This window comes from Zingiber officinale, unplaced genomic scaffold (genome assembly GCF_018446385.1).
Source record: "Zingiber officinale cultivar Zhangliang unplaced genomic scaffold, Zo_v1.1 ctg112, whole genome shotgun sequence".
Lineage (NCBI taxonomy): Eukaryota > Viridiplantae > Streptophyta > Magnoliopsida > Zingiberales > Zingiberaceae > Zingiber > Zingiber officinale.
In genome coordinates this window covers 130,788-157,182 of record NW_024589814.1, presented here as the reverse complement: position 1 = coordinate 157,182, position 26,395 = coordinate 130,788, and the positions used below count along the sequence as shown (strand labels likewise).

Here is a 26,395-nt window from a genome sequence, read left to right as displayed (position 1 = left end):
GTTCATGCAATCTATCAAGTACTATTATTATTTAGTTGTACTATTTTTAATTTCCGATTTTACTTCCTATCATTTTTTTGTTCTACTGGCTTAAAAAATTAGCATTCCCACCACTGTGATTCTTTACCCCTCCTGATTATTTGTTACCTTCTTTGGCAATTGAACAAATTGATCAGATTATAAGGAACTTCTTCAGGCATCAAATGAACAATTATCCATTTCCTATTCACTTTCTTTCTTCACCGGATTGTATTTATAAACTTGTTAAGTCAGGTCTTGCATTCTAAACTTGGCTTTGCATAACCGGCTAAACTATTCCGTAGGATTTCTGAGATCCTAAATTTCAAGGGATATATGGGTCATATGCAGCAAGGGATTTCTGATGTCATATGTTTTTCTGCTTCTAGCTTTATTCAGTGTGTCTGTTAGTCAAACAACTTCTCATTCTGGCATGGCTGATGGCACAGAGTGCACACCTTGAAGGCTCTATTCCTTTAGTTATATGAGTAGTGCCTTTCTAGAGACATTGATCAAGGATCTCTCATTTCAAAATATTGCTCTTGGTCTCTCCTTTAGATGTTTGGTGAATTTTCATAACTTTTTAAAGCTCTTTTTCATTGTTGCTGATATACTGAATGGTGAATATAGCCATAAGTCCTCTCCTTCTATTGGAGTTGGAATTCTTTTTAAAGCTCCTTGGTGGGATTGGCTTACGATTTGTCAAATTAGTTGGTGGGGTTGTGGGTTTGATACTTGTTGGGCTGTTATTTGGAATTCTTTTCGTCAAATGAATTCTAAATATGTGGACTATGGTTCATGACAGGGTTTAGGGTTTCGTTTTGTGTCAGACAGAACGACTTACCATTCCGCCCACACACCGAAATCAACATCGGAATAGTGATGATTTCAACATGCGTCACGCGACAGAAGGAATTGCGTGTGCTCGTTGTCACGCGATAGACCACATGCCTAGTTGCTTTGACCTATTTGATACTTATTCCCCTTGTTCTGGAAACGAAAAAATTAGAATTGTCGATGGTAGTTTTTAACCTATTCAAGGAAAAAGACTTATCAAACTGACTGAACAATTTAATCTCAATTCTGTTCTTCATGTTCCTAAATTAGTCTGCAACCTTTTGTCTGTTAGCCTTTTTTTCTAATCTCAATGTATTGTGAAATTTGTTTTTTTGCAAAATTTCATCGTACAACTTATTTGCCAAAAAATTACTAGGCCTCAAACCTTTTTACTTGATTCATAGTGATGCTTGGGGCCATCTAAAATTACTACTCTTTCTGGAAAACATGGTTTGTAACATTTATTGATGACCATACACGTTTATGTTGGATTTATCTAATGAATAAAAAATCGGAAGTGAGAAATTTGTTCAAAAATTTTTACACTCTGATTGAAAATCAATTTCAAATCAAAATTAAAATTTGTATTTTACATTTTGACAATAGAACAGAATGTTTTAATGAGCACTTGGGTGATTTTTTGAATGAAAAAGGTATTTTTCATCAATCCACTTGCTGAGATATCCCCCAACAAAATGACATTGCAGAACGAAAAAATAAACATTTACTTGAAGTAGCACGTGCCATAATGTTTTATATGAATGTTCCTAAGTATTTATGGGGTGAAGTAATTTTAACAGCCTTTTATTTGATAAATAGGATGCCTACTAAGGTGTTAGAGTACAAAACACCTCTTGATTGCCTTAAAATTTCTTTTTCTTGAAATTAGATTGTTTTCTGATTTGTCTGTCATAGTTTTTGGATGTACTATCTATGTTCATGTTCCATGTCAATTTTGTTCAAAACTTGAAACACGTGCTATAAAATGTGTATTCTTGGGTTATTCGTCAAACAAAAAGGGGTATAAGTGTTTCGGTTCTCAAACTAAATTTTTTTTTGTGAGCAAGGATGTGTCCTTTTTAAAAACAAAACCCTATTTTTCTAAAAATTCTCTCAAGGAGACGACAAGTGAAGAAAAAGATAATTTTTTTGGACATTTTTAACCCACTTCCCAATATCATTTTTCCGACAATCTTGAAAATAATCCCCCACCTCTAGTGCCTAGTGTTGGAAACTCTCGATCAGGGGATAAATACTACAAACTGATCGTCGTGATCAATGTTGTCAAAATCGCAAGTCGGAACGTAGAATCGCACGATTCTACGTGTTTTTGGTGGCCTTCCGCGTTGCGTCCCTAGGCGGAAGCGGAATCGGGTGGAATCGTGCAGAATCGCGTGGAAGCGTAGCGGAAATCGTAGACTTGTAAGAGTCCAGCGATTCTACGCGAAATGTCCGTTGGTTTTCCAAGACCGGAAGGTCGATCGCAGCGATCGATCAAACACGGGTCCAAGAAACCCTAACTTTCCTAAGTCGCGTCGCGAGCCATCGTCGCCGCAACTGCTGTGCTTCGTTCTTCTTCAGCAACCATCGTCTCCTTCACGTACGTGTCTGTCTCCTCCTCCCTCTGCGTCCGGTGTGCGTCGACCGGCACTGTGACTGACTTCGATTAAAGGTACGCCACCATCCGCCTCTGTCCCTTCTCCATCTATCTCATCTGTGGGTCTCTGTTCTTTACTTCGTTGGCCGTCTCTGTCCCGTCTGCATCTCTGAAGGCTGTTGGCCACGTCTGTGGTTCGCGAGCTGCTGTTGCAGAGTTGCAGTGTCGTTGGTGAAGCTGAAGCTGCATGGTGGTGTTCTTGTTCTTCTTTAATTTCACGAAAATGAGTAGAGAAGCTAGTGTTGGTGGGTCTGGTGAAGCAAGCTCCAATAGTGGTGCAGCCACTCCAAGCGTAGCTTCCACAACTAGTGGAACTTCAGATTCCAAAAGATTGGCAGTGAATGCTCCTGGAAATAGATCTGATCCAGGTTGGAAACATGGAATTGCAGTTGATGAAAATCCAAAGAAAGTGCAATGCAAATACTGTCAAAAGGTGATAAATGGAGGGATTTATAGACTCAAGCATCATTTGGCAGGAACACAAAAGGATGTTGGAGCATGCAAGGCTGTTAGTGATGATGTCAGGAAGGAAATGTGGAAAATTGTATCCTCATTGCAAGAAAATTTAATAAAGAGGGCAAAGGAGATTGAAGGAAGATCAAGTGATTCAAGTCCTCTTGGCCAATATGAAGATGAGGAGGTGGAGGGTGCAAAAAGACAAAGGCGAGAAATTGCAAAGAATCCTGCTGATCTATTCAAGAAAAGGGGTGTGAGTAGTCAAACTACCATCAATGGCATTTTCAAGAAGAATTTGAGGGAGGAAGCTTGCCAAGGGATTGCCTCTTTTTTCTACAATAATGCTATACCTTTTCATGTGGCAAAAAGTGATGAATTCAAGAAGATGCTAGACTTGGTTGCAAGACATGGTATTGGCTTTAAGCCTCCATCCTACCATGAGATTAGAGTCAAGTATTTGAAACAACAAGTTGATTGCACCAAAGAAGTTATAGAGCAGCACAAAGCATTTTGGAAGAAAATGAGATGCACAATTATGACTGATGGGTGGACAGATAAGAGGAGGAGGACTATATTAAACTTCTTGGTTAATAGTCCTATGGGAACCATTTTTTTGAAGTCAATTGATGCATCTGATATATCTAAAACAGCTGACAAGATTTTCAAGTCGATGGATGAAATTGTTGAAGAAGTTGGTGAAGAGAATGCAATGCAAATTGTCACAGACAATGCAGCAAACTACAAAGCAGCCGGGGAGATGTTGATGTGGAAGAGAAAGAGGCTATATTGGACGCCTTGTGCAGCTCATTGCATCGATTTAATGTTGGAGGATTTTGAAAAAAAGATACCAATACATAAAGAGACAATTGCACGAGGTAAAAAGATCACAACTTACATCTATTCAAGGACTGCGCTTATTTCTCTATTGCATCATTTTACCAAAGAAAAGGATTTGATTAGACCAGCCACTACCCGTTTTGCCACATCTTACTTGACTTTGGGTTGCTTGAATGACAATAAGGGAGCATTGATTAGAATGTTTACATCCAAAGAATGGAAATCTAGTCAATTTGCAAAGACTAAAGATGGAAAGGTTATTGAAAATGTGGTAATGGATAAGGACTTCTGGAAAAGCATTATTACATGCTTGAGGAGTGCTTATCCTTTGATCAAAGTCCTTCGTTGGTAGACTCAGATGAGAAGCCTGCCATGGGGTTCATTTATGAGGAAATGGACAGGGCCAAAGAAAAGATACAAGCTGCCTTCAATGGTATTAAGAAAAGGTAACTTAATTTATTACTAATTATTAAATACTCGTATAAATTTATAATTTCTTGGAAACTAATTCAAATTTTTTCTCACTCTTTAGTTACTTGCCTCTATGGGAAATTATAGATGCAAGATGGGATAATCAACTACATCGGCCTTTGCATGCTGCGGGCTATTACCTTAACCCTCAATTTCATTACAGTCCTAATTTTAAAGCTGACTTTGAAGTGAAAAGAGGAATATATGATTGTCTACAAAGGATGGTTGAAAGTATGGAAGAAGTAAAGAAGATTGATGCTCAACTGGAAGACTTCAAATATCGAAAGAAATTCTTTGGTAGTGCAGTAGCCACTTGTGGAATTGAAACCAAAACTCCAGCACAATGGTGGGAATCATATGGTTATGAACATCCTGAGTTGCAAAAGTTTGCTATTCGTGTTTTGAGCTTGACATGCAGCTCATCTGGCTGTGAGAGGAATTGGAGTGCATTTGAGATGGTATTGCATTTCATTCAAGAATGAAATTACCTAGTTGTATGTGATTATATGAGTATGTGTTAATTGATTTTGTTATTATTTAGGTCCACACTAAGAGAAGAAATCGTTTGAAGGCAAAAACGATGATTGACGTAGTCTTTGTGATGGCTAATTCAAAATTAGCCAAGAAGAAGGAATTGAGGAAAGTCAATGACTATAGCATTGATGACCTAGCTTCTGATGATGATTGGATTGTGGATGATAGTGAAAATTTAGATTTGGATGCTTCAAATGAAGATTTGGTTCCAGTTGAAGAAGAACCTAGTAGTGGAGCACCTCATGATGATTTGGAGCTGCCTAGTTATGATGATGATGAAGTTGAAGAAGGTGGAGATGCCATGGAGGATGTTGGAGATGAAGAACACATGGAGGATGATTATGAATTCATGAATTTATGAAGCTTAGAACTTGACTATTATTTTTCATGTTGTAGACTTATATGTTATCTAAAATTTGTGACTTATGACTTATTTTATGTGTGGATTGTAGAAGACCTTATAAATGTTTAGTTTAATCAAATGTTTAATGTGTTTTTGAGGTTATTAATCTTATCTATGTTATTTTCTATGAGTATATATATGTTTATATATAATTTTACATTTTGGTAGAAACTTACGATTCGTGTTACGATACTACGAGTTTACGATTCTACAACTCCCTTCCGTTCAACGTAGAATCTCGATTTTGACAACCTTGGTCGTGATATGAATTCTGAGCTTCAGGTTTATACTAGGAAGAGATTTCATGAATAAAGACTCGAATGTCAAGCCTACACAACACCCGTCTGAAAAACCGAGCTCTTGCTTCGAAATTTCAGGTAACCCTATCACAAGTCCAGCTTTGATTCCTCTTATTGTGTCTAATTCTTCACCTACTGATCCCGATCTTGATGTTCCTATTGCAATTAGAAAAGGTGTTTGAAATTGCACTAATTATCCTATTGTAAATTATCTTTTGTACCAAAGGCTGTTAAAAAGTCATAAAGCTTTCACTTATAGGATTTCACACTTGTTTGGTCCAAGGAATAATACAGGAAGTGTTGGATGATTCGAGTTGGAATTTAGCAGTCATGGAAGAGATGAATGCTTTAAGGAGAAGTGACACTTGGGAGATAGTTGATCTACCCAAAGGCAAGAAACGAGTTGGGTGTAAATGGGTGTTTACAATAAAATGTAAAGCTGATGAAAGCATTGAAAGGTACAAGGCTAGACTGGTGGCTAAAGGCTTCACTCAGACTTATGGGATTGATTATCCAGAGACCTTTGCTCCAATTGCTAAGATAAAATTCTATCAGAATTTTGTTATCTCTTGCAGTAAATTTAGATTGACCTCTACATCAACTTGACATTAAAAACGCATTTCTCAATGGTGATCTAGAAGAGGAGGTGTTCATGAGTCTACTGCCAGGATTTGAGAAGGACTTGGCAGTGAAAAGTGTGCAAATTAAACAAGGCATTCTATGGACTTAAACAGTCACCAAGAGTATGGTTTGAACGCTTTGGAAAGGCTATTATTAGTTATGATTTTTTTGCAGAGTCAAGCAGATCACAATATTTTATAAACATTCAAAAAAGGGTAAAGTTGTTTTAATTGTTTACGTTGATGACATTATCTTAACCGGTGATGATAAACCAGAATTAGTAGACCTAAAGAGGAGACTCGTAAAAGAGTTTCAAATTAAAGATCTAGGAGCCCTCGAGTATTTCCTTGGAATGGAATTTGCAAGGTCCAAGGAAGGTATATTTGTTAATCAAAGAAAATATATTCTTGATTTCCTTGGAGAAACAAGTTTGCTGGTGTGTAAAATGGTTGAGACTCCAATTGAGCCTAACTTGAAGTTACAAGCTGCTAGGGCTGAAGAAGTAAAGAACATGGACCTTTATCAAAGACTCGTAGGAAAATTGATTTACTTGTCTCATACGCGGCCTGATATCGCTTTTGCAGTTAGCATGGTAAGTCAGTTCATGCACTCATCAGGAGCATAACATTTCGAGGTTGTTTATAGGATATTGAGATATTTGAAAGGAACTCCAGGAAGAGGTTTATTATTCAAGAAACATAGACATCTTCAAGTCGAAGTCTACACAGATGCAGACTGGGCAGGGAGTGTTATGGATAGGAGATCAACATCAGATTACTGTTCCTTTGTTGGTGGGAGCCTAGTTACGTGGCGAAGTAAAAAACAAAATATGGTAGCCAAAAGTAATGTTGAAGCAGAATTCAGAGCTGTTGCCCATGGAATCTGAGGTAATGTGGATCAAAAAATTCTTGAGGACAACAAAGCTACTATTTCTATAGCTCATAATCCTGTTCTTCATGATCACACAAAGCATATAGAGGTGGATAAATATTTCATCAAAGAGAAAATCAACACTGGAATAATATGCATGATATATTTTCCAACAAATGAACAATTAGCTGATGTATTTGTTGGATCCCGTGGGTGTTTTGATGTGATCAACCAAGTTAGATTAGGTCCTGCTAGTTATCTCATCCCTGTGTCTAAGTGTGCAGGAACTTAGGAGCGCAGGAAGTCGAGCAGAAGACGCAACTAGCGAGAAGGACGACACGGGAAGGGAGCCGACGGGCTAGGTTCGTCCGAAGGACGAGAGAGCTGCGGAAGAGTACTCCGGTGGACGAGAAGAACACGCGTGGCGTTTGCGGGACGAGAAGCCGGGACGGAAGCCTGCACGAGGAAAAGGCCGGGAATTGAGTTCTGGTGAGCCCTATTCCGGTTGACCGCAATCACCCAAGCTATTGGAGCATCGGAAGCTAAAATGAAGTCAAAAGGAGCTGGAAAGTTAGCTGGAGGCGCCTTTAACGAAGTGCTGAAGGCGCCTCCGCTGCACTGTCTGAGGCGCCTCCATAACCTTGAAGGCGCCTCAGACCCAGTCCGAGGCGCCTTCCAGGGTAATGGAGGCGCGTCAGACCCAGTAAAAATGAACGTTTGCAATCGGATAAAGCTTTATCCGATCAAACTCCTTGGAGGCGCCTTCAACCTTCTTGGAGGTGCCTTCAACACTTGAGATAGAGTTTCCAAGAGCTATATAAAGGCCCCTGGAGCTAGGAAATAATCATTCAACTCTGTATTAAGTTCCTAGCAATCTTTGAGCATTCTAAGTGTGTAAAAAAGGCTTCTTCACCTACAGTGAAGGAGATATTCTAGTAGAACTGTTCGACCGCCTTGGATTAACAACCCCCTGGGTTGTAACCAAGTTAAAATTCTGTCTCCTCTTTATTTCTATTCTTTCATTTTTATTAGCGTTGCATTTTTAAGTTGAAAGTCTTGAGAAGGGTATACTTTCATTTGCAGGCAATTCACCCTCCTCTTGCTGGCCCCGCTGCACCAACAGTATTAACAAAGGGACTACACAAGAAACAATTTGATAAGCTGGCAAGCTGGCTATGGAAGATATCTACAAACCAGCTTGAGGGGAGTGTTGGAAATCCTGTTATCATTAAAATTAAAATTAAAATTATTAGCTTTAATTAGTTTCCTTATTATTTAATTTCCTTTTCATTAGTTTCCTTTCTATTGTAATTTCTCTCTATAAATAAGAGAGTCGTGTACCTATTCTTTTGTATAAGAAATTATTTCTTCCTCATTTTCTAAGTAATTAAATAAATTAAAAGTTTATATAATTATTATATATAAATTAGGATTTTTCTGTTAATTAATATAATTATTATAGACAATATATATTTTTTATCTTAGAATAAGAGATTTAGAACCATAAATATTAAAGAAAATACTTTAAATTATCTATCCTTTATTTTGGAAGTTTTGATAAATATATATATATTATATCGAAACCGTATCAGCACGGCACGATACGATACCGAAACTGTATCGTTCCGGTCTGGAATCAAAACCTCGGCACGGGTCGAGATTTTAAACAACTTCATGATAAGCTAAGCACTGTAGTTAGGCTAAGGAATAGGGACTCACATAGCTTAATCTGCATTGTGCCCTCAGTGCCTAAAGGAGCTACTTCAATATTAAGAAAATTTCAAATCTATTATTCCTTGATTGTGACTTTGCTAGTGCTGGATGGAAGATTGTTGCTTCAATCACGGTTGTCCCACTTCAGCTTCTCTTGATTGGTGGCTACACTAGAAGATTCCCCATAAGGTTGTATTTCCATTATGTTCTATTTGGAGGCTTTGAAATGAGCTGACTTTTATCTTGAACTCTTGGCTCGGTGCTTCTTCAGGGTTGTATTGGTCATCTCTTAAAGAACCACTCTCCATTAGTGATTAGAACTTCATGGAGGTTCAAGCAACTGATGGAAGAATTATCATCTGCTAGCATTATTTAGTTTGGCTATTCTTCATCTCTTTTGTTTTCCTTTTGTTGCATATTTTCTTTCCTGTTGCATGTTTTACTTGCCTCTACTCTTGTAGCTTTCTCGTTCATGTTTCTAGTAGATATATGCAGATGGGTGAATATTTGTTTAGCCCCTTTGAACCATCTGCTAGCCACTGGGAGGCTGCCCCTCCTGCTGCTCTATGGTTTGTGTGTGCCGTTGGCTTGTTCCTCCGCAAGGTTGGTCGATGACAAAAAATGGCATCCTGTTTGGCCCCTTCGAACCATCTGTCTGGCACCGGGGGGCTGCTCCCCAGTTACTTGCCTCTACTTTTGTAGCTTTCTTGTTCATGTTTCTATTGGATATATGCAGATGGGTGAATATATCTGTTGTCCCTTCCTCATTTGGAAAAAACGAATAATCATCTGAAGGTAGTTTTGTTTTCTATGTACAGTTTACAGTTGTTGGAGTACACTCTGCAAAGTTCGATAACGAGAAAGATCTTGAAGCAATTAGAAGTGCAGTCTTGCGCTACAACATTTCACATCCAGTAAGCTGACCACTATTCAATTTAGAGAAGTAATATTATACGAGAAACTTTATGCCTCTCTTCTTAAATTTCCTATTCTACTAATTCCATATGTTGTAAGTTTTGTTAATCATTTTCTGTATGGCATAATATAAAATATGTTCATACTGTACAAGTTAAGTGTAACCAGAGTGAGACTTCGAAATTTAAATTATGTTGTTAGAATAAAGAGTTAAGCACGTGGAATCATGTTATTATGGTAAGATCATTCATATATAGGTATAACAATGGTTTCTATTTCATACATCATTTATAGTCAAAATTTACAAATCTAGCAAGGGACTAGTAGTTGGATTTAGTGTTTCAAACTCACTCTATGCTAGTTGGCAAGTGCAAAATTTTTCATTCCACCCATGACAGAATTCCTCAAGTCTCACAGTGAATTATCTCAAAACACAGATTAGTAGACTGTGGAGTAGTGCTAGATTTATAAGTGACTTTGATAAAGTAAACAAAATATACAATCAGGTTATCCTAGCTTGTGTTCCCACTTTCGAGTCATTTTCTTGAGTTTTTTTTTAATAAAAATAAGGATATTAAGAATTGTCATGTTTTAAAATCTGTAGCAGAATTTTAGAAATTGTTAACAAGAAATAACAACTAGCCTCATAGGTTTCATAAGTCCTATGCTCACTCGAAGTTTTCTCCAGAAATTGCTGCTTTTGTGAGTTTTTCAGTTTGGTAGCTAAGCTTGACATCCGTAATTCCCACTAAGTTTTGCTTCGTTTCTATTCTTAAAGTGTTGGAGTAACCCTAAGAATGAAGCTTGACCTTAACCACATCTTGGATCCTTGTTCACCTATATCCTAAGTCAGCGAAGTACCTACACCTGTGGATTACACCACCTACATTTTGAATTAAATTGAGTAAACAAAAATATTAACACGACCTTGAGTTGGCTCATGGCATGGCTACTCATTTTTTTATACAGAACTGAACCTAAAATTGATGTAAGTAGACTGATACCTATACAAACCTGGCCATTCTGTTTGAGGATAGCAAATGGTAAACATAAATATCAACCTGACGTTGAGTTAGCTATTGACATGGCACTGATTTGAGCAATCAAAGTTCAACTCAAAACCTATGTGCCTTAGCTAAGTATTAGACACATACCTATAGTAACCTGACCATTGCTGATAGAGGATCGCATTTGTATTTGGGGATTCAGACTGAATATTATTAACATTCATAGTTATATACATTGTGATATGCTTGATATTGATTTGACTGGATGACAGAATAAATTGTCACTGAACTAATTTTGCTTCATTTTGTCTTGACTGTTTTCCCTATTATGACGTAAATCGAATCTAAACTACTGCCTAAATTACATGTCATTGTTGTAAACTTGTTTGATTTGGTTCCCCATTTTCCCTACCTGAATTCATGCTTTCTTCAAGGTTGTTAATGATGGCAATATGTACTTATGGAGAGAATTAGGCGTTAACTCTTGGCCAACATTTGTTGTTGTTAGCCCTACTGGGAAAGTTCTGTTGCAAATATCAGGAGAGGGTCATCGAGAGGTACTATACACATTCAATTAATGAACTATTTCTTCATCTTTTCGTACAGGAAGGGGAGGATCAATATGTTCATGCTAATGCTTTTCTCTTATTTCTCTTCATTTAGTTATTGACTATTGAATTCTTTATATGATGCTAAAACTCAGATTCCTTCTTCAGTTGTATCTGTTAAAACGTTCTTTGATTGATGTCATAGAAATAAGGTTTTATTGTAAAACCAATGTCTGTGGTACAGTAGATATAGTAGAATAATCAAGACTTAGATTCTGGTTATAAGAATATTTTTCATGTTTGTATTACTAGAACACGACATAACTGCAAATCCAGTCTGACTGAGCACTAGTTACTTGAGCATACATCATGAATTCATGATCACATCTGTTTTGATATCATCAGACTTTTATAGGAATAGGTACTTCTAATTTGCATTTGTTTGTTCCTGTGGTTAATGTGTATTTATGAGCAAATTTAAAAAAAAAACCTTTCCATTCAACGCACCCATCCCCCCAGATGGCTTTACTTTTGTTATTTGGAACACTAAAAATTTATTGGCCATTTGACCTAATGAGTTGACTGGAAATGACAATAAATAGTTCAAATTCTTACAGATCAGAATGTCCAAAAATGAAGAAGATGACATACTTAGAATTGTAGCATGGAATATTAATGAACCCATAAGATGAATGTATGGAGCTAACGGGCATGGTAGGGAATAAATGGGTTTTTGATAAATAGGGCTGGTTCCTTTTTTATATAAAATTAGGGAAAACAATTAATGATACTAGGAAGTTGCACCAACTAGCAAAGTGAATAATATATAGATTAGTTGTTTCAAGGAGAGGCAAAACAAAACCTGATAATATGTAAAGGTCCCATTGGCTCAAATGTTCAAATATTTGACTGAGTTGTTGGCACTCGAGTGACAACAATTCTATTTACAATATCCAAAATAGTATGTACTGATATTGCTCAACTCCTACCAGAAATCTTATTTCCGCAGGACATGGTAAATGTTGATTGTAACATGTACAAACCATTTCAGACCCTGTTAATGATTCACCCTTCACCACCGATACTCATGATTTTGTTAGTTCTTTGAGTTTGGAGCATTTCAAATAAGTGGTGCTAATAAATGTACCCTTTTCCTTTCACCCTTCAGGATCTTGATAATTTCATTGATGCAGCTCTGCAATTTTATGGAGAAAAGAAATTATTGGAGAACACTGTTATTCCCTTATTTTTAGAAAAGGATAATGATCCTCGGTTATTGTCCTCGCCTTTAAAATTCCCAGGGAAACTGGCAATTGATGAACTGAACAATAGGCTCTTTATTTCAGACAGCAACCACAATAGAATTGTGAGTGTTCTAGATTTTATTTCATATTTACCTAAATATTATTATGATTTTGGCAAAAGTATTCATTGTTTGATGAATCGTATGCAATACTGTAGAAGTATAATTTGTCATAACTATTGAGAAAGCTAATCTAATAATTTTCCTTTATGAAACTATGTTTGTCTCAACTCCTAGCATCCTTATCTTCCAATTTTCTGAGATTAGGTGGTCACTGATCTAGATGGGAACTTTATCATTCAAGTTGGAGCTACAGGAGAGGATGGACTAAATGATGGAAATTTTGACAGTGCCACTTTCAATCGTCCTCAGGTTAGAAGTATCCTGCTAAACCCATGCAATGTTTTGGCACTTGCACTCTCAGATGGTCTTATAATTAGATTTTTGGCACTTGCACTAACTTTCAATCTTGGAAGTATCCTGCAGGTTACAATTTTTTTGGCACTTGCCCATAATCATATCCTGCAGGTTACAATTTTTGGCACTTGCACTTTCATGGTAGAGTGCAGTGCCATTACTGAGCGTTGCATGTGATTTCACCATATGCAAAGTCTCCACTAACTCATCTTTATCCAATACATATTATGGGTACATGTACATCTATATATAAATGCCCCAAACTCCATCCAACTGTTAATAGTGGTGTTAACGTTCCTAGGTGAACTTCCCATCAGTTTTAAAATTTTTATTTTCTCTATGTTTTGAAAATATTTTTTCAAAAACCCTTATTTTGAAAACATCAACGATTAAGTGGTTCAAAAAGGTAAAAATTTGGACCATCTTATCCTGTTTTCAATTAAATTCAGGCTTTAACCGACAGTTTGAAAAGAATCCAACTGTACGACTAATGTATTGACTGTTCAGCTTGTTTGGCTTTTGATTATTTTTATTTAGCTTTCAGGGTCTTGCATACAACCCGAAGAAAAATCTTTTATATGTTGCTGACACAGAAAATCACGCTCTGAGGTAGTTCTGAAATTCACTAAATGATGTTATATCTAATTTACCTAGTAATTTAGTTGATACTTCTGAAGCATATGGGTTTATGGCAAATATATTTATGAATGTGAAATTGGTTACAAGAGTCCTTCAAATTTATTCTCAAAGAAAACCTTTAGTAGGTTACTAGGTTTGAATGTTGAGGGAAAATTTTGTTTATGCTCTTTCTTTATTTAAAAAGATTGTCATATTTTTGACATGCATCTACTTTTCAGGGTCATTGATTTTGTTAATGACACCGTAAGAACCCTTGCTGGTAATGGAACCAAAGGTTCTGACCGTGATGGAGGAGAACGGGGAACTAATCAGGTTTTGCATTGGAACATTGTTTTCTATTTTTTTGCACACTGTTAACAAAATACCAGGTTCATGTTATCTTGTTTGATTGATTAGACTTTACTTTGATCTCTTCATTTAGGTGCTAAATTCTCCATGGGATCTCTGCTATGAGCCCTCCAGTGAAATAGTTTATATTGCAATGGCTGGGCAGCACCAGATTTGGGAGTACAATTCATCAAATGGAGTTACCAAAGCTTTTAGTGGAGATGGCTATGAAAGAAATTTGAATGGTTCAAGGTATTTCTTGTTATCATGGTTTGAAATCTCCTATGCTACTGGAACTCTCCTGTGCTACTGTATTTCCATCATTTATAGTCAATTGTCCAAGAATAAACCAAATTGATTTGGGAAATTTATTTACTTCACCTCGTATTCTTCTCTCAGTAATTCTTTCCATAAGTTTACTGATATGACTCATCAATTTAATTCCTCTTAGAATAACACTGTAGGCCCTCTTTATAATGCGCTGTTTATTTTAATAAATTGATACTAATGTTAGGGGGCAATAACTAGCTATACTTCAATATTATTTTCCTTTCTCATTTGACAGCTCCAAAAGCACTTCCTTTGCACAACCTTCTGGAATAACATTGGCTCCAGGTAAGATGGTCACTTATTCTAAGCTTGAAATATTTTGTTATTCTAGCTGTCTACTCAGTCAATTACTTGTAATGTAGATTTACAGGAGTTATATGTAGCTGATAGTGAGAGCAGCTCCATTAGAGCTGTTGATCTCAAGACAGGAGGATCAAGGTTGCTTGCAGGGGGTGATCCACTATTTCCAGATAATTTGTTTAGGGTAATCAACAATCTTAAATCTAGTAGTAAAATAATTGGTTCTAGGATGGTGCTAAATAGCAATTTGATGTCAAACAGTTTGGAGACCATGATGGAGTAGGTTCAGATGTGCTTCTCCAACATCCCTTAGGAGTATTTTGTGGAAGAGATGGTCAAATATATATAGCAGACTCTTATAATCACAAGGTATTTTTCATTATCAAGAATCCAATTTTGAATTAATTTTAAGGTACTTCAAATTTGAATGAATTAAGAGTTCTTGATCTTGATAATTTGAATAAGTGAGCATCCTCACCTAGAAAAATTTGAATTATGCACAAGGTTTAAAAGTTCGACCTATGCTGAGGTTTCGATCCTGGACCGGAACGAGACGGTACCGAAATTGTATCGTGCCATACCTATATGATTTTGGTATTTTTAAAACATAAAATATATTAACTAAAAACAATTAATCTAAATATTTTTAAAATAAATATACAAAAAATAATAAATAAAATATTTTTTAATATATATATATATATATATATATATATATATATATATATATATATAATGAGATAATTTTATTTGGGTTTAATTAAGTCTATTTAAATTATCTCAACTATTGCTAGGAGTTGATTGCAATTATTAACCTAACTTATTGAATCAAAACTTAAGTTCAACTTTTACCTTCTTCTTCGTTCATGTTCGCGCGCTCTTCTTCTCATTCCTGCTTGCGATGCGCGAGGTGTCCTCGGCGATCGTGAGGCTAAGGCATCTTCGGTCCTTCCTGTTCGCGCTTTCCTCTTCTCCTTCTTGTTTGCGCGTTCCTCTTCTCCTTCCTGTTCGCGCCGCTAGTGACGACTGCAAGGCCTACGCGACACATCCTTGGCGGCCACGAGGCCCGGAGGAGGTGCCCTCGGTGGCCCCATATCCTGCGCGAGACATCTTCAGCAATCGTGAGGCTCGCAGGAGGAGTCCTCGCCAGTCACAATACTTCGGGCGTGCCGGTTAGGGCTGTAAATGAACCAAGCGTTCGTAAACAAACTTGGTTTTCGGCTTGGTAAGAGGTTGTTTATGTTCATTCAATACACACATGATTAATTAAATAAATAAGCTTGAACAACTCGTTAAACTAAGCAAACAAGTTTGAACACATGTGTTTAGCTTGTTAACGTTCATGAACAACGTTAACAAGAAGCGACAGAACTCTAAACGACTTGAGCAGTGCGAGAAGGTCGACCATGTAGACTCCAACACTTATCAATCGTGTGACTTGGTTGGTGGCAGTGATCACACCAAGGACGTCCTTTGCCACCCTTACGAGGTGGAGGTCTGTTGTTGTTTCGACAGACCAAAGCTTTTGTGGCAGTCACTAGGAACGGAAGGAGACAACGTCATGACTTTGGCATGGATACAGAGGAGAGTCGCCCAGGTACTGCCCATGGTAGCTTTTGTGGGGCTGCCCAGGATCTGATCACGAACATGAGAATAATCTGAGGATAGCTATATTCCACGCAAAAGGAAGAGCAGCGGCGGCTTGTGCTCGCAATCGAGATAGAGATTTCTCTGTTGGCGCACAAGGAATTAAGGGTTGCGGGCGACGCGAAAGGGAGAAGCAGGTGACACGCAAGGGAAAATCATTGGGTTTACTCGCGGGCGACACGAGAGGGATGATTTCGGCGACGCAGACGACCACGGAGAAAGAAGCGGGCGACGCGAGAGGGAGAAGAGGGAGGACAGGAAGAAATGGGCGGCAGACAGGAGGAGAAGCAGCGATCTTGAGCGGGAGGGCCGCTTTCTTGTCAAGGATCATCGGCCAACAAAGTCGCAATCACGAGAGGAGACCAGATGGAGAAGAGGGATCGGGAGAGATTTTCTCCTGCCCAGCCTGACTAATGGCGGCGGGAATCGGTGGCGGTGAGGAAAAATTAGGGTTTGGCTCTGATACTATGTTAAGAGAAAAATCATGTATTAGACACCACGGAGTTATTGACTTATATAAAGAAGGATATACAACATAATTATAATAATACCCCTAGTTATTGTGTTTACAATATTCTGATAGTAACAACCTACTATCACCTTTTAAGTTAATGCAAGCAATAATAAAAAGGTACCGACAACAAATGAATAGAACTTAGCATACGTTGTCGGACAGCTTTAGCGTATCAACACTTATACGGAGTAGAGAAGCAGAGAGGGATTGATCAGAGTTGATGAAAGAAAATGATTGTTGAATCTCGAGCCTCGGGGCTTTTTTATAACTTTTTTATTCGGTCGACCAAACCATTTTTTGTTTGACCGACCTTCAAAATTCTCTCAGCTTCGCGTCCAGTTCATAATCTGCCCAGATCGTATCTTTCGCGAAATTAGCTTTCATCGATCGACAGAAAGATCGTAAGATTTTGTGATTTTTTTATATGGACATTATTATGTATGTAAAATTCTGTATAATGAAGCACACATGGTTTTTGGAGCATGTCCCAATCTAGAAACTATAAAATATTGAAGGTGCACGAATAAATAAGTGGGGGTTTAATGTTGGTGTAGCGGGGCCGGCAAGAGGGAGGTGAATTGCCTGCAAAATAAAAATATACCCTCCTCAAGGCTTTTCAACTCTAAATAGATAGCAATAGTAATAAAATAATAAAACAAAAGAATTAGAGAAGGCCAGAAGTTGACTTGGTTACAACCAAGACAGTTGTTAATTCAAGGCGGTGAAAAGCGCGCTAACGATCTCCTTCTCTGAAGGCGGAGAAGCCTTTTACACACTTAGAAGCTCAGAACTATTGCTAGGAGTGATTACAGCGTTGATTGTTTGAACCAATGAATATTTCTTAGCTCTAGGGGCCTTTATATAGCTCCTGGAAAGTCTATCCCGAGGGTCCAAGGCGTCTCCAACAAGGTCCAAGGCGCCTCTAACCAAGTCAACGGATAAAACTTTATCCGCGCTCAAACGGTCACTTTTGACCAGATGAAGTCGCCTTGAGCAGTGTTTCCAGCACACTTGCTTCTTTGCTTCAACTTCCGAAGTTCCGTTTTTTTGGGTGATTCCGGCCAACCGAAATAGGGCTCACCCGAATCCAATTTCCGGCCTTCTCCTCGAATAGGCTTCCGTCCCGGCTTTACGTTCCTCGAACGTCGTGCACGTTCTTCTCGCCCACCGGTGTACTCTTCCGCAGCTCTCTCGTCCTTCGGACGCATCGAGCCCGTCGGCTCTCTTCCCGTGCCGCCCTTCTCGCTAGCTGCGTCTTCCGCTCGACTTCCTGCGCTCCTAAGCTCCTGCACACTTAGACACAGGGATCAAATAACAAAAAGGACCTAATTAACTTGGTTGATCACATCAAAACAACCACGGGGTCCAACAATTTCCAACAACAGACAAGTAGTAATTTTAAGAAAATTACTAAACTAACATTTTAAGCACTTAAATTGCAATATTAGAATTTGCATAAGTTAGAATAACAACCATTTAATTTTCCTAACTAGTAGACTGTGCATAAGTTAGAATAAAAACATTTTAATTTTCCTAACTCCCCCTAAACTTGTTACCTAAACTTTCTCCCTTTGATCACAGCAAAAACGGGGAAAAAAAATTCCTAAGTCGTGTAATACAAATTTCTGAGAACTTTGAAAGAATTTTCTATACTAAAACTTAGGCAAGAAAAAGAGATTTCTAATTTAGTTCTAATTTTAGAAGAAATTTTTAACTTAGAAAAAAAAAATTATAGAAAATTTTCCTAAAACAAATTTTATGCAAGAAATATTTTTGTTTGAATTAAAAAGATGTTAAAAAAAAACTTTCTAAAGCATTATTTAATTTCAATTTTAATGTTTTACCAGAAAGTTAATTAAACATGTTATTTCAATATTTTAGTTTTCAGGTCGTGACGAGGTACTAGGTCTTCTTGGTTATTGGAGCAATAACCACTTCCTTAGACAAAACCTCATAAAGAAATTGTAATATTTAATTTTCCCGCTGTTAGCCCTAATTTAAGAAAAATTTAGTCTAGAAATGATTTTGGAACCCAGTAAAGGTTTCTTCCTACCGAGTTATTTAAAAACTTAGGGGGTATATAGTTTCTAGGAATTTTCCTAAGTTGTCCCTGATGTTTTCTAATGTACCAATTTAATTTTTCATAAATCCTTAGTTTTGATTTTGGAAAGTATTTTAAGCATTCATGATTATTTTTCAATTTCTCAATTTCAATTTTTAATTTTCTAAATTTAAATTATCATACATTTCTAGTGGGCATGCTTTTGCTAAGTTCAATTTCAATTCAGTATTTTCTTTCTTTAATTTTGCTAGATCTTTCGTAAGTAATTTGATAAATTGAAAGGACTGATTAGGAGTGAGATCACGTACCTTACTTGGTGATGCTCCCCCTTCGTTGCAGCTTTCTTCTCCTTCTGAGGTTCCTCCCCTTTCATCTATACTCATCTCTGAGCTTGAGTCATCTTCGAAGAGATGGTTAGCCATCAGTGCTAATCCTGAGAAGACTTCGACTTCTGACTCGGAGGATGAAGAATCATCCCATGTGCCCTTCAGGCACTTGCGTGTAGAGGACGTCGATTTTTTAGGCTTCTCTTTGTTCTTTTTCTTCAGTTTAGGGCAGTCATCCTTAATGTGCCCTTCCTCGTTGCAGTTGTAGCATCGGACCGTCCTTCTGTTGCGTTGATGCTTCCTCGACTGCGATTTAAATTTGTTAGATTTAAGAAATTTATTAAAACATCTTACCGAAGTGGCTTCGTTTCGTTGATCGACGCTCCGGAGTCGGGATCGTCCTTTTCAGCTTGTAGGGCAATGTTGAGGTTCGACTTCTCTACTTGTTTAGGCTCTGCAAGTCTAGACTCGTGAAATTCGAAGGTAGAAAATAAACTTTCTAAACTACTTACCTCAAAGTCCTTAGAGATGTAGTAAGCATCTACTAAGGACGCCCATTCTGGAGTCTTTGGGAAGGCGTTTAATGCATACCGGATGGAATCTCGATTTGTTATCGTTTCCCCGAGATTTGTTAGTTGCGTTATCAGCTCCTTGATCCTTGCTTGGAGTTGCGCAACCTTCTCGCCGTTGTTCATTCGGAGATTTGTTAGTTGTGTCCGGAGGACGTCGCGCCTTGCTAGCTTCGCTTCTGAGGTGCCTTTGTGGAGCTCCAGGAATTTATCCCAGAGGTCTTTGGCGGAGTCGTAGCTTCCGATCCGACTTACCTCCTGGGGTGGCAGGACACTGAGCAGGTGAAATTTTGCCTTTTCGTTGGCCATGCAATCAGCCCGCTCCTTCGTCCAGTTGCATTCTTCTTTGTCTTTTGGCGCTGCATATCCATACTTCATTATTAAGAGTATATCAAATTCAGTTTTAAAAAATACCTCCATTTTTCGCTTACATGTAGCGAAGTCTCCTTCGAACTTCGGGGGATGAATGTTAGCTCTGACCATCGCCTTGATCTTTGTGCTTCAGTTGGCGGTTAGTCCTTCTGATGCGGTCGGGCTTTGATACCACTTGTTGGTGCAGCGGGGCTGACAAGAGGGGGGTGAATTGCCTGCAAAATAAAAGTATACCCTCCTCAAGGCTTTTCAACTCAAAATAGATAGCAATAGTAATAAAATAATAAAACAAAAGAATACAGAAGACCAGAAGTTGACTTGGTTACAACCAAGACGGTTGTTAATCCAAGGCGGTGAAAAGCGCACTAACGATCTCCTTCTCTGAAGGCGGAGAAGCCTTTTACATACTTAGAAGCTCAGAACTATTGCTAGGAGTGATTACAGAGTTGATTGCTTGAATCAATGAATATTTTCTAGCTCCAGGGGCCTTTATATAGCTCCTGGAAAGTCTATCCCAAGGGTCCAAGGTGTCTCCAACAAGGTCTAAGGCGCCTCTAACCAAGTCAGCGGATAAAACTTCATCAAGTCTTGAAGGCGCCTTCAAGCTATGATGAAGGCGCCTTGAGCAGTGTTTCCAGCACACTTCCGAAGTTCCGTTCTTTTGGGTGATTCCGGCCAACCGAAATAGGGCTTATCCGAATCCAATTTCCGGCCTTCTCCTCTAGCAGGCTTCCGTCCCGGCTTTATGTTCCTCGAATGTCGCGCACGTTCTTCTCGCCCACCGGTGTACTCTTCCAGACTCTCCTCCTCGGACGCACCGAGGCTCCGGTCTCCAGTCCTTCTTCTCGCCTGCGTCTTCCGCTCGACTTCCTGTGCTCCTAAGCTCCTGCACACTTAGACACAGGGATCAAATAACAAACAGGACCTAACTAACTTGGTTGATCACATCAAAACAACCTCGGGGTCCAACATTTACTCCTTCACATATTAATAAGGTTAGAGCTTTGTTAGATCAAGTCTCACTTGAAGAGGTAAATATTGAATACTATCAAATAATTTTCATTTATAGTTTTTAAATAATTATTTCTAATTAGATAGGATATTATTGAATTAGAGGATTTTAGTCAAAACCTATTGATGAATCTAGAGGACTTTGATCGGACTCATTCTAAGTCATATGGATTTACATGACTCACGGGAGTCCAAATATGCTCTCGTTTATTGTTTTTAGACCTTCCAGATGGCTCCAAACGATTTAAATTTTTTTGTACATAGTGGTGCTGGTTTGAGAAGATCAACAATAATATGGTGCTGATCCTTGGAAACCAACACCAAGCTTTAGAACCCAGGAGGCCACGTTGGTGTTGGTATAGTAAGACCAACACCAACATGGTGTTGGTTTACGTGGTACTAGTTTATGAAAACTAGCACTAGGTTGGTGCTGTTCTTACTAAACCAATACCAAGGTCACACAGCCATAAATTCTTGTGGGAGTATTAGAATCGTATTTGGAGGACATATATAATGTTTAGACTCTCACCTCTTCTATCCCATTGTAAAATATCAGAATTCCAAGCCCCCAGGTCAATCAATGGGTTTTAGTCAAAATCCATTGATGGACCAAGATGACTCCGATCGGACTTATTCCAAGTTCTGTGGGTTCATCTGACACTATATATAGATTCTTTATACAAATTCATAATTTACACACCATATATTACTGCAAAGACTATCACAAGTGGTATTGAGAAGGCCATCACGAATTCATCTATCAAATTGTAACTTAGATGGTTTAGATACAAAATAATTATTTAGATGTTAATGTAAAATAATCAGTTCTATGTGTTATCATCCCATAAAAAACAGTGTACAAGGTTAAAACACTGGATGAGAATTGTCATAGTGGAAATTTGAAAGCTGAGTGATGCATTATCTGGTTCCCAACTGTAAATCTGTAACTCTTCATGTGCCTTTGTGTGAAATTTAGACTTATCTCATAATATAGTGATTTAGTGTATTATAATACCAAAAATGCACAGTCGTATCTATAAACAAAGAATTAGTACAAGATAATTAACTATTAAAGCTAATATAATTACTTATGATGAAATTTGTTTGGGAACAGACACTTCTTGACTATGAATGGGTGGGCATGCATTGTCGAATGAAGTTCAGGGTGTCAGTTGTCATAAGATGGTTTATCCATTCTTAAAAATAATTGAATTTACAATCATCAAACATACTCGATCATCAACTAGAAAATATATGGTGTAGTATAAGATATAAAATACTACTTATTACCTGGTTTGATTGCTCTGAGTATATTTCTTTTTCAGTTGTGGTATTATAATGTATGATCTCATGTTTTTGTAAATCAAACACTAAAAGGTGATAGTGTTTAGTTGGCTTGTGATGCAATGGATAGAATATGTATCTGAATCTATTATTGATATTGGTTTGAACTGTATGCACGAATGCGTCTGTTCCCATCACAGGGAACATAACAATAAACTTTATGGTTAAAAGAAAAGGAAACTCAACCTATAGGGAAGTTAGGTACACAGAAGATCGATGGGCGGTAGGCACGATCACTACGCTTCACCTCATCAGCTAATATAGTAAGATAAACATCAATGCATTCCCAGTTGGTCAATATATTCCAGTCGAATATTGTTAACAATGACTTCTTGTATAATAAGATTGCATATGTCGACCATACTGGCTGTTTTGTCAAGTTGCACCATAAAAAATAGCGAATAAGCAATCAGTCTTGCATCAAAGTGGGACAAAAGATCAATCTAGGAGAATAAAAAAACATTATTGAAATAACAATTATCTACTTTAACTTCTTAATCCTCTACACTGAATCATCAACAACTGGATCCAACTTGTTTCCATATTAGTCATAGACTTGCTTGACGATTTTGTTCTTCTTCTCATTGAGGACTTGAATTGGATTATTTTCCGTTTCTTCAATGTTTAACATCAATTTGTCAGTTACTTCATGGCCACTAACAATATCTTGTTGACCACCCATTTCACTCCCACCCCTCTCTGGTGATTGGGTAGACTCTACATAAACTAATTGATTTTCAAGCTTCTGGCTTTTGCCCTTCCTTTGATAGGAGACTTTTTTTTTAGCACCAACGTTTCTTTTTTTACCAACACCGGTAGGTCATCGTAGTGGTTCTAACATGATTTCTTATGTTGGTTGGGTGCCTAGATGCTCTGACTTGGACTATTCGACATTCTTTTGTAGTTAAACTATTACATTCTCATTTGCAGTAATTATCGATTCTTTTGAAGTTATTGATACTGATACATCTATTCTAAATTTTTTTTATGTCTGTTTGTTTGAAGTCCATTTTCAGATCATATAGCAGACATCTAATGTATTGCATTACAAAGAAGTTATAATTATTATTGTAAATAACATGAGCAATTTTGTGTTTCAAATTTAAGTTAAATTTATATATTATACTTACCTGACTTTTTGTTATAGATAATTAACTGTGATACATACCTATTTAAAGGGATGGTAATATTTTAAATCAGGATGGATAACAAGTTTCTCACGAGATTTTTTTTTTTTTAATTCAGATACCTATAAGAATGAAATAGAAAAACTGCAATACTAACATAAATAGGAATATTGTATTTTCACTAATGTTTCAAACTCTGACAATGATTTACCATTATGCTCAAGAGAGTTGTAATGATTGAAAGTCATTATTTTTGTGTCAATAGATAGTAAGTGAAAGTGTGCATAACTTGTCATAATAGGTATAAAAATATAACCCCTCCCTCTACCATATCGGTTTTTATGATTTGTGTCGTTGTAGTCTTCCATAAAAATTTTGATGTTGATTACAATTGTGCAAAGAGATATATAAATAACCAATTAATATAACATATTCAACTATTATATATTATCTTATAATTTAAATTCCTTACCGTGAAGCTGATTGAAAAATATATAGAGTTGTTGTATGATCTATTAGATGAGGAGGTCTCTCTAAACAGAATTCAACAATAGATATTAATTAACTTCCCTAAAAATATTAGCATTTACACTAGATAATAAGAAAACATTAGTTAAACAAAAAAGTATACCTGCAAACAAAATTAATTATTTTAGATAAGGTAAATAAATATTAGAACCTGTGAATTTTTAAACTTGTGACAGTATTAAATTAATTATATAATGAGGATACTTTAATTTTTTCAATGTATTTAACAAGGAGGTCACATCTTCATCTTATTTTTTCTTCTTGGGAGTTTTAAATTGTTTCTTGACATACTACCATAAATAAAAAAAAATGTAATTAGTGATTGAAATCTGATCCTGTCCGAACCAGAAGTCAACAGATGCTGGGCACGTGGCGCTCCAAGGCTCGCTGATGTAGATCTCCAACTAGTGTGGAGATGCTCCGGCTATCCTGCACAGAAGTCGAGCCGGGAAGGGGATTCCCAGCGACGATCCTCCGACGCTCAAGTCAGGTAAATCACGATGAACAAGGTGGCTCCAGAAGTCTCAGAGTACGTACTAGAATCCTCTTGCCGGTGAAACCTGAGGTTCTTTATATAGAGCGGTGTCAAGTTCAGCGCATCAAGTGCATAAGTGTTCTCCGTCCTTTCCTAGGTACGCGGCTGTCGTAAAGCTTACCCGACTCCCTATCGCTCTGATCCGTGGCAAATGCCTGGGACAACAATCCCGCGCATAAGTGTCCGCTGTCCTTTCCTTTCTACTGCCAGTAAAGTTTACCTGACCCGTATCACATAACAAAGCTGCGATGGACAAACAGAATCCCCCGTCACAAGATTTTGAGCATGGCACACGTGAAAAACCCCATAGGTGTCGAAAGAAAGAAATCCTCCGGCCTTTTTCGCTCCAAACTTGTCCGCGACGGATACCTAAACATCCTAATCGGATATCCGCAATGCATTTACTCAGGCTGCTGGAGACTAACAGGGTGTTGACGATCAAGCACGGCCAAAAGGTCAACTCGGGTCCACGAACTTTTAATCGAAGCGCCGTAACTCCCGATTTGACAGGGTGCTCCCAACTATAGGCGCAGCCACACGGACTCCCTCGTGTACTCGATTCCATCGGTAGACATAGTCGTCACCGTAGGACGCGCAACATGACGTCCGTCCGTCGATCGACCACACGCTCTCTCGGTGGCATTCCGTGCTGACCGTTGACTTCCACACTTACGTTGACTTGGGAAGGGGGAACCCCTTTTAGGATCACTTGCCTTCCCTTCAGTCTAGTCGGAAGGGACGTGGCGGTATTCGTGAGTCTGGCTCGTCCATGTACTAATATCACAACGCCAACTGTGTAGCGGAGATATCCTTGAACGAATGATGGCTGCGTACGGATCTCCAAGGTGCTTAATCTTCGACATCAATGTCGATCTACCTTCTTAAATCGAGATCCGAGATTGGTTGCCACCTGGAGCAGATGCCCGAAAGTGATATTTGCCACCAAGACAAATAATGGTAGATCGTTACGACGATTCCGACTGACTGGATCCGGGCTGAGCCTCGTTATATAATTCTTCATTTTTCCTCCTCTCTTCACAAGCTCTGTCCACAAACCTTTTCGGGCGCGATCTTTCGTCGACGCTCCCGCTTCAGATCTCCTCTTCCCATGGGTTTTAGATGCGTCTCCTTTTCCTCCTTCCTCCAAACATACTCTTCTCTAGCCTCCGTACGAAGGATTCTAACAGAAGGTACAACGTCAGCCACGCATCTCGACGACCCTCGTCAACGCCAACAACAACGGATTTTGATATTTTGGTCACGATGGACATTTCGAAATTCCTCAGGTGTCAACTTTCAATATCACAGGACCCTGCCTCGCGGAGAGCGACGGACCAACTAACGTCTCACGTACTTTCTCTCAATTCACATGCCGGTGGCCGCATCCTTTTATGCAACGCAGAACTATTTTAGCGTCTTCTCTCGCAGCGATTTTAGTACCAATACCTTCGCTTTCTGTCTGCGCTGTTTGTTTAAGATTCCAGCGTCCCTCCTCGTGGATCTGCACTCTACCTATTCTCATTATAGAGCTAGGCAACTTTGCTTGCACCTGTCAATCCTTGCACCCACTTCCAATAATGCGGTATGTCAGTTATCTTTCGATCGATAAACTCGCATGCGGTCTTCAATAAACATCGGGACTATTTCTACCTCCGCCACAACCGGTAGCTTTCCGCCAGTCAAAGAATGCGAGCGTCGACCGCGCCGAATCCGGCCCCACGCCGCGAAGCAAATGAGACGGGACCCGTTGCCATCCTGTTCCAACACTGCCTTGATCTGCTTGCTTGACGCTAGCTTCTTCACGAGGGAGTGATGTACACGTTTTGGTTTTGAGTGAAACTGGTCCCGGACCCGCAAG

General features: G+C 38.3%; 2 protein-coding genes across 2 annotated transcripts in view; both read left to right on the top strand.

Moving 5' to 3' along the window:
* The window catches only part of LOC122035803 (protein SUPPRESSOR OF QUENCHING 1, chloroplastic-like), a gene marked incomplete at its 5' end in the record, with an annotated part of 64,540 nt that overhangs the window by 18,990 nt on the left and 19,155 nt on the right, over nucleotides 1–26,395 (top strand). The window contains 10 exons of the mRNA XM_042594914.1: nucleotides 9,535–9,630; nucleotides 11,073–11,195; nucleotides 12,355–12,552; nucleotides 12,757–12,861; nucleotides 13,451–13,515; nucleotides 13,764–13,857; nucleotides 13,967–14,124; nucleotides 14,438–14,487; nucleotides 14,565–14,686; nucleotides 14,764–14,871. Coding sequence (XP_042450848.1) covers nucleotides 9,535–9,630; nucleotides 11,073–11,195; nucleotides 12,355–12,552; nucleotides 12,757–12,861; nucleotides 13,451–13,515; nucleotides 13,764–13,857; nucleotides 13,967–14,124; nucleotides 14,438–14,487; nucleotides 14,565–14,686; nucleotides 14,764–14,871 — 1,119 coding nt within the window. The remainder of the gene's footprint in view (nucleotides 1–9,534; nucleotides 9,631–11,072; nucleotides 11,196–12,354; nucleotides 12,553–12,756; nucleotides 12,862–13,450; nucleotides 13,516–13,763; nucleotides 13,858–13,966; nucleotides 14,125–14,437; nucleotides 14,488–14,564; nucleotides 14,687–14,763; nucleotides 14,872–26,395) is intronic.
* Nucleotides 6–7,335, top strand: LOC122035798. Its single transcript, XM_042594900.1, has 4 exons — nucleotides 6–4,122; nucleotides 4,164–4,251; nucleotides 4,338–4,734; nucleotides 4,818–7,335. Exons 1-4 carry the CDS (start codon nucleotides 2,700–2,702, stop codon nucleotides 5,169–5,171), a joined length of 2,262 nt encoding a protein of 753 aa, XP_042450834.1. The 5' UTR covers nucleotides 6–2,699; the 3' UTR covers nucleotides 5,172–7,335.

Coding starts and splice junctions, on each gene's coding strand:
- LOC122035798 (XM_042594900.1), top strand. CDS start 2,700: ATGGTGGTGTTCTTGTTCTTCTTTAATTTCACGAAAATGAGTAGAGAA. Junction 4,123..4,163: donor CATTATTACATGCTTGAGGA/GTGCTTATCCTT, acceptor TGGTAGACTCAG/ATGAGAAGCCTGCCATGGGG. Junction 4,252..4,337: donor TTCAATGGTATTAAGAAAAG/GTAACTTAATTT, acceptor CTCACTCTTTAG/TTACTTGCCTCTATGGGAAA.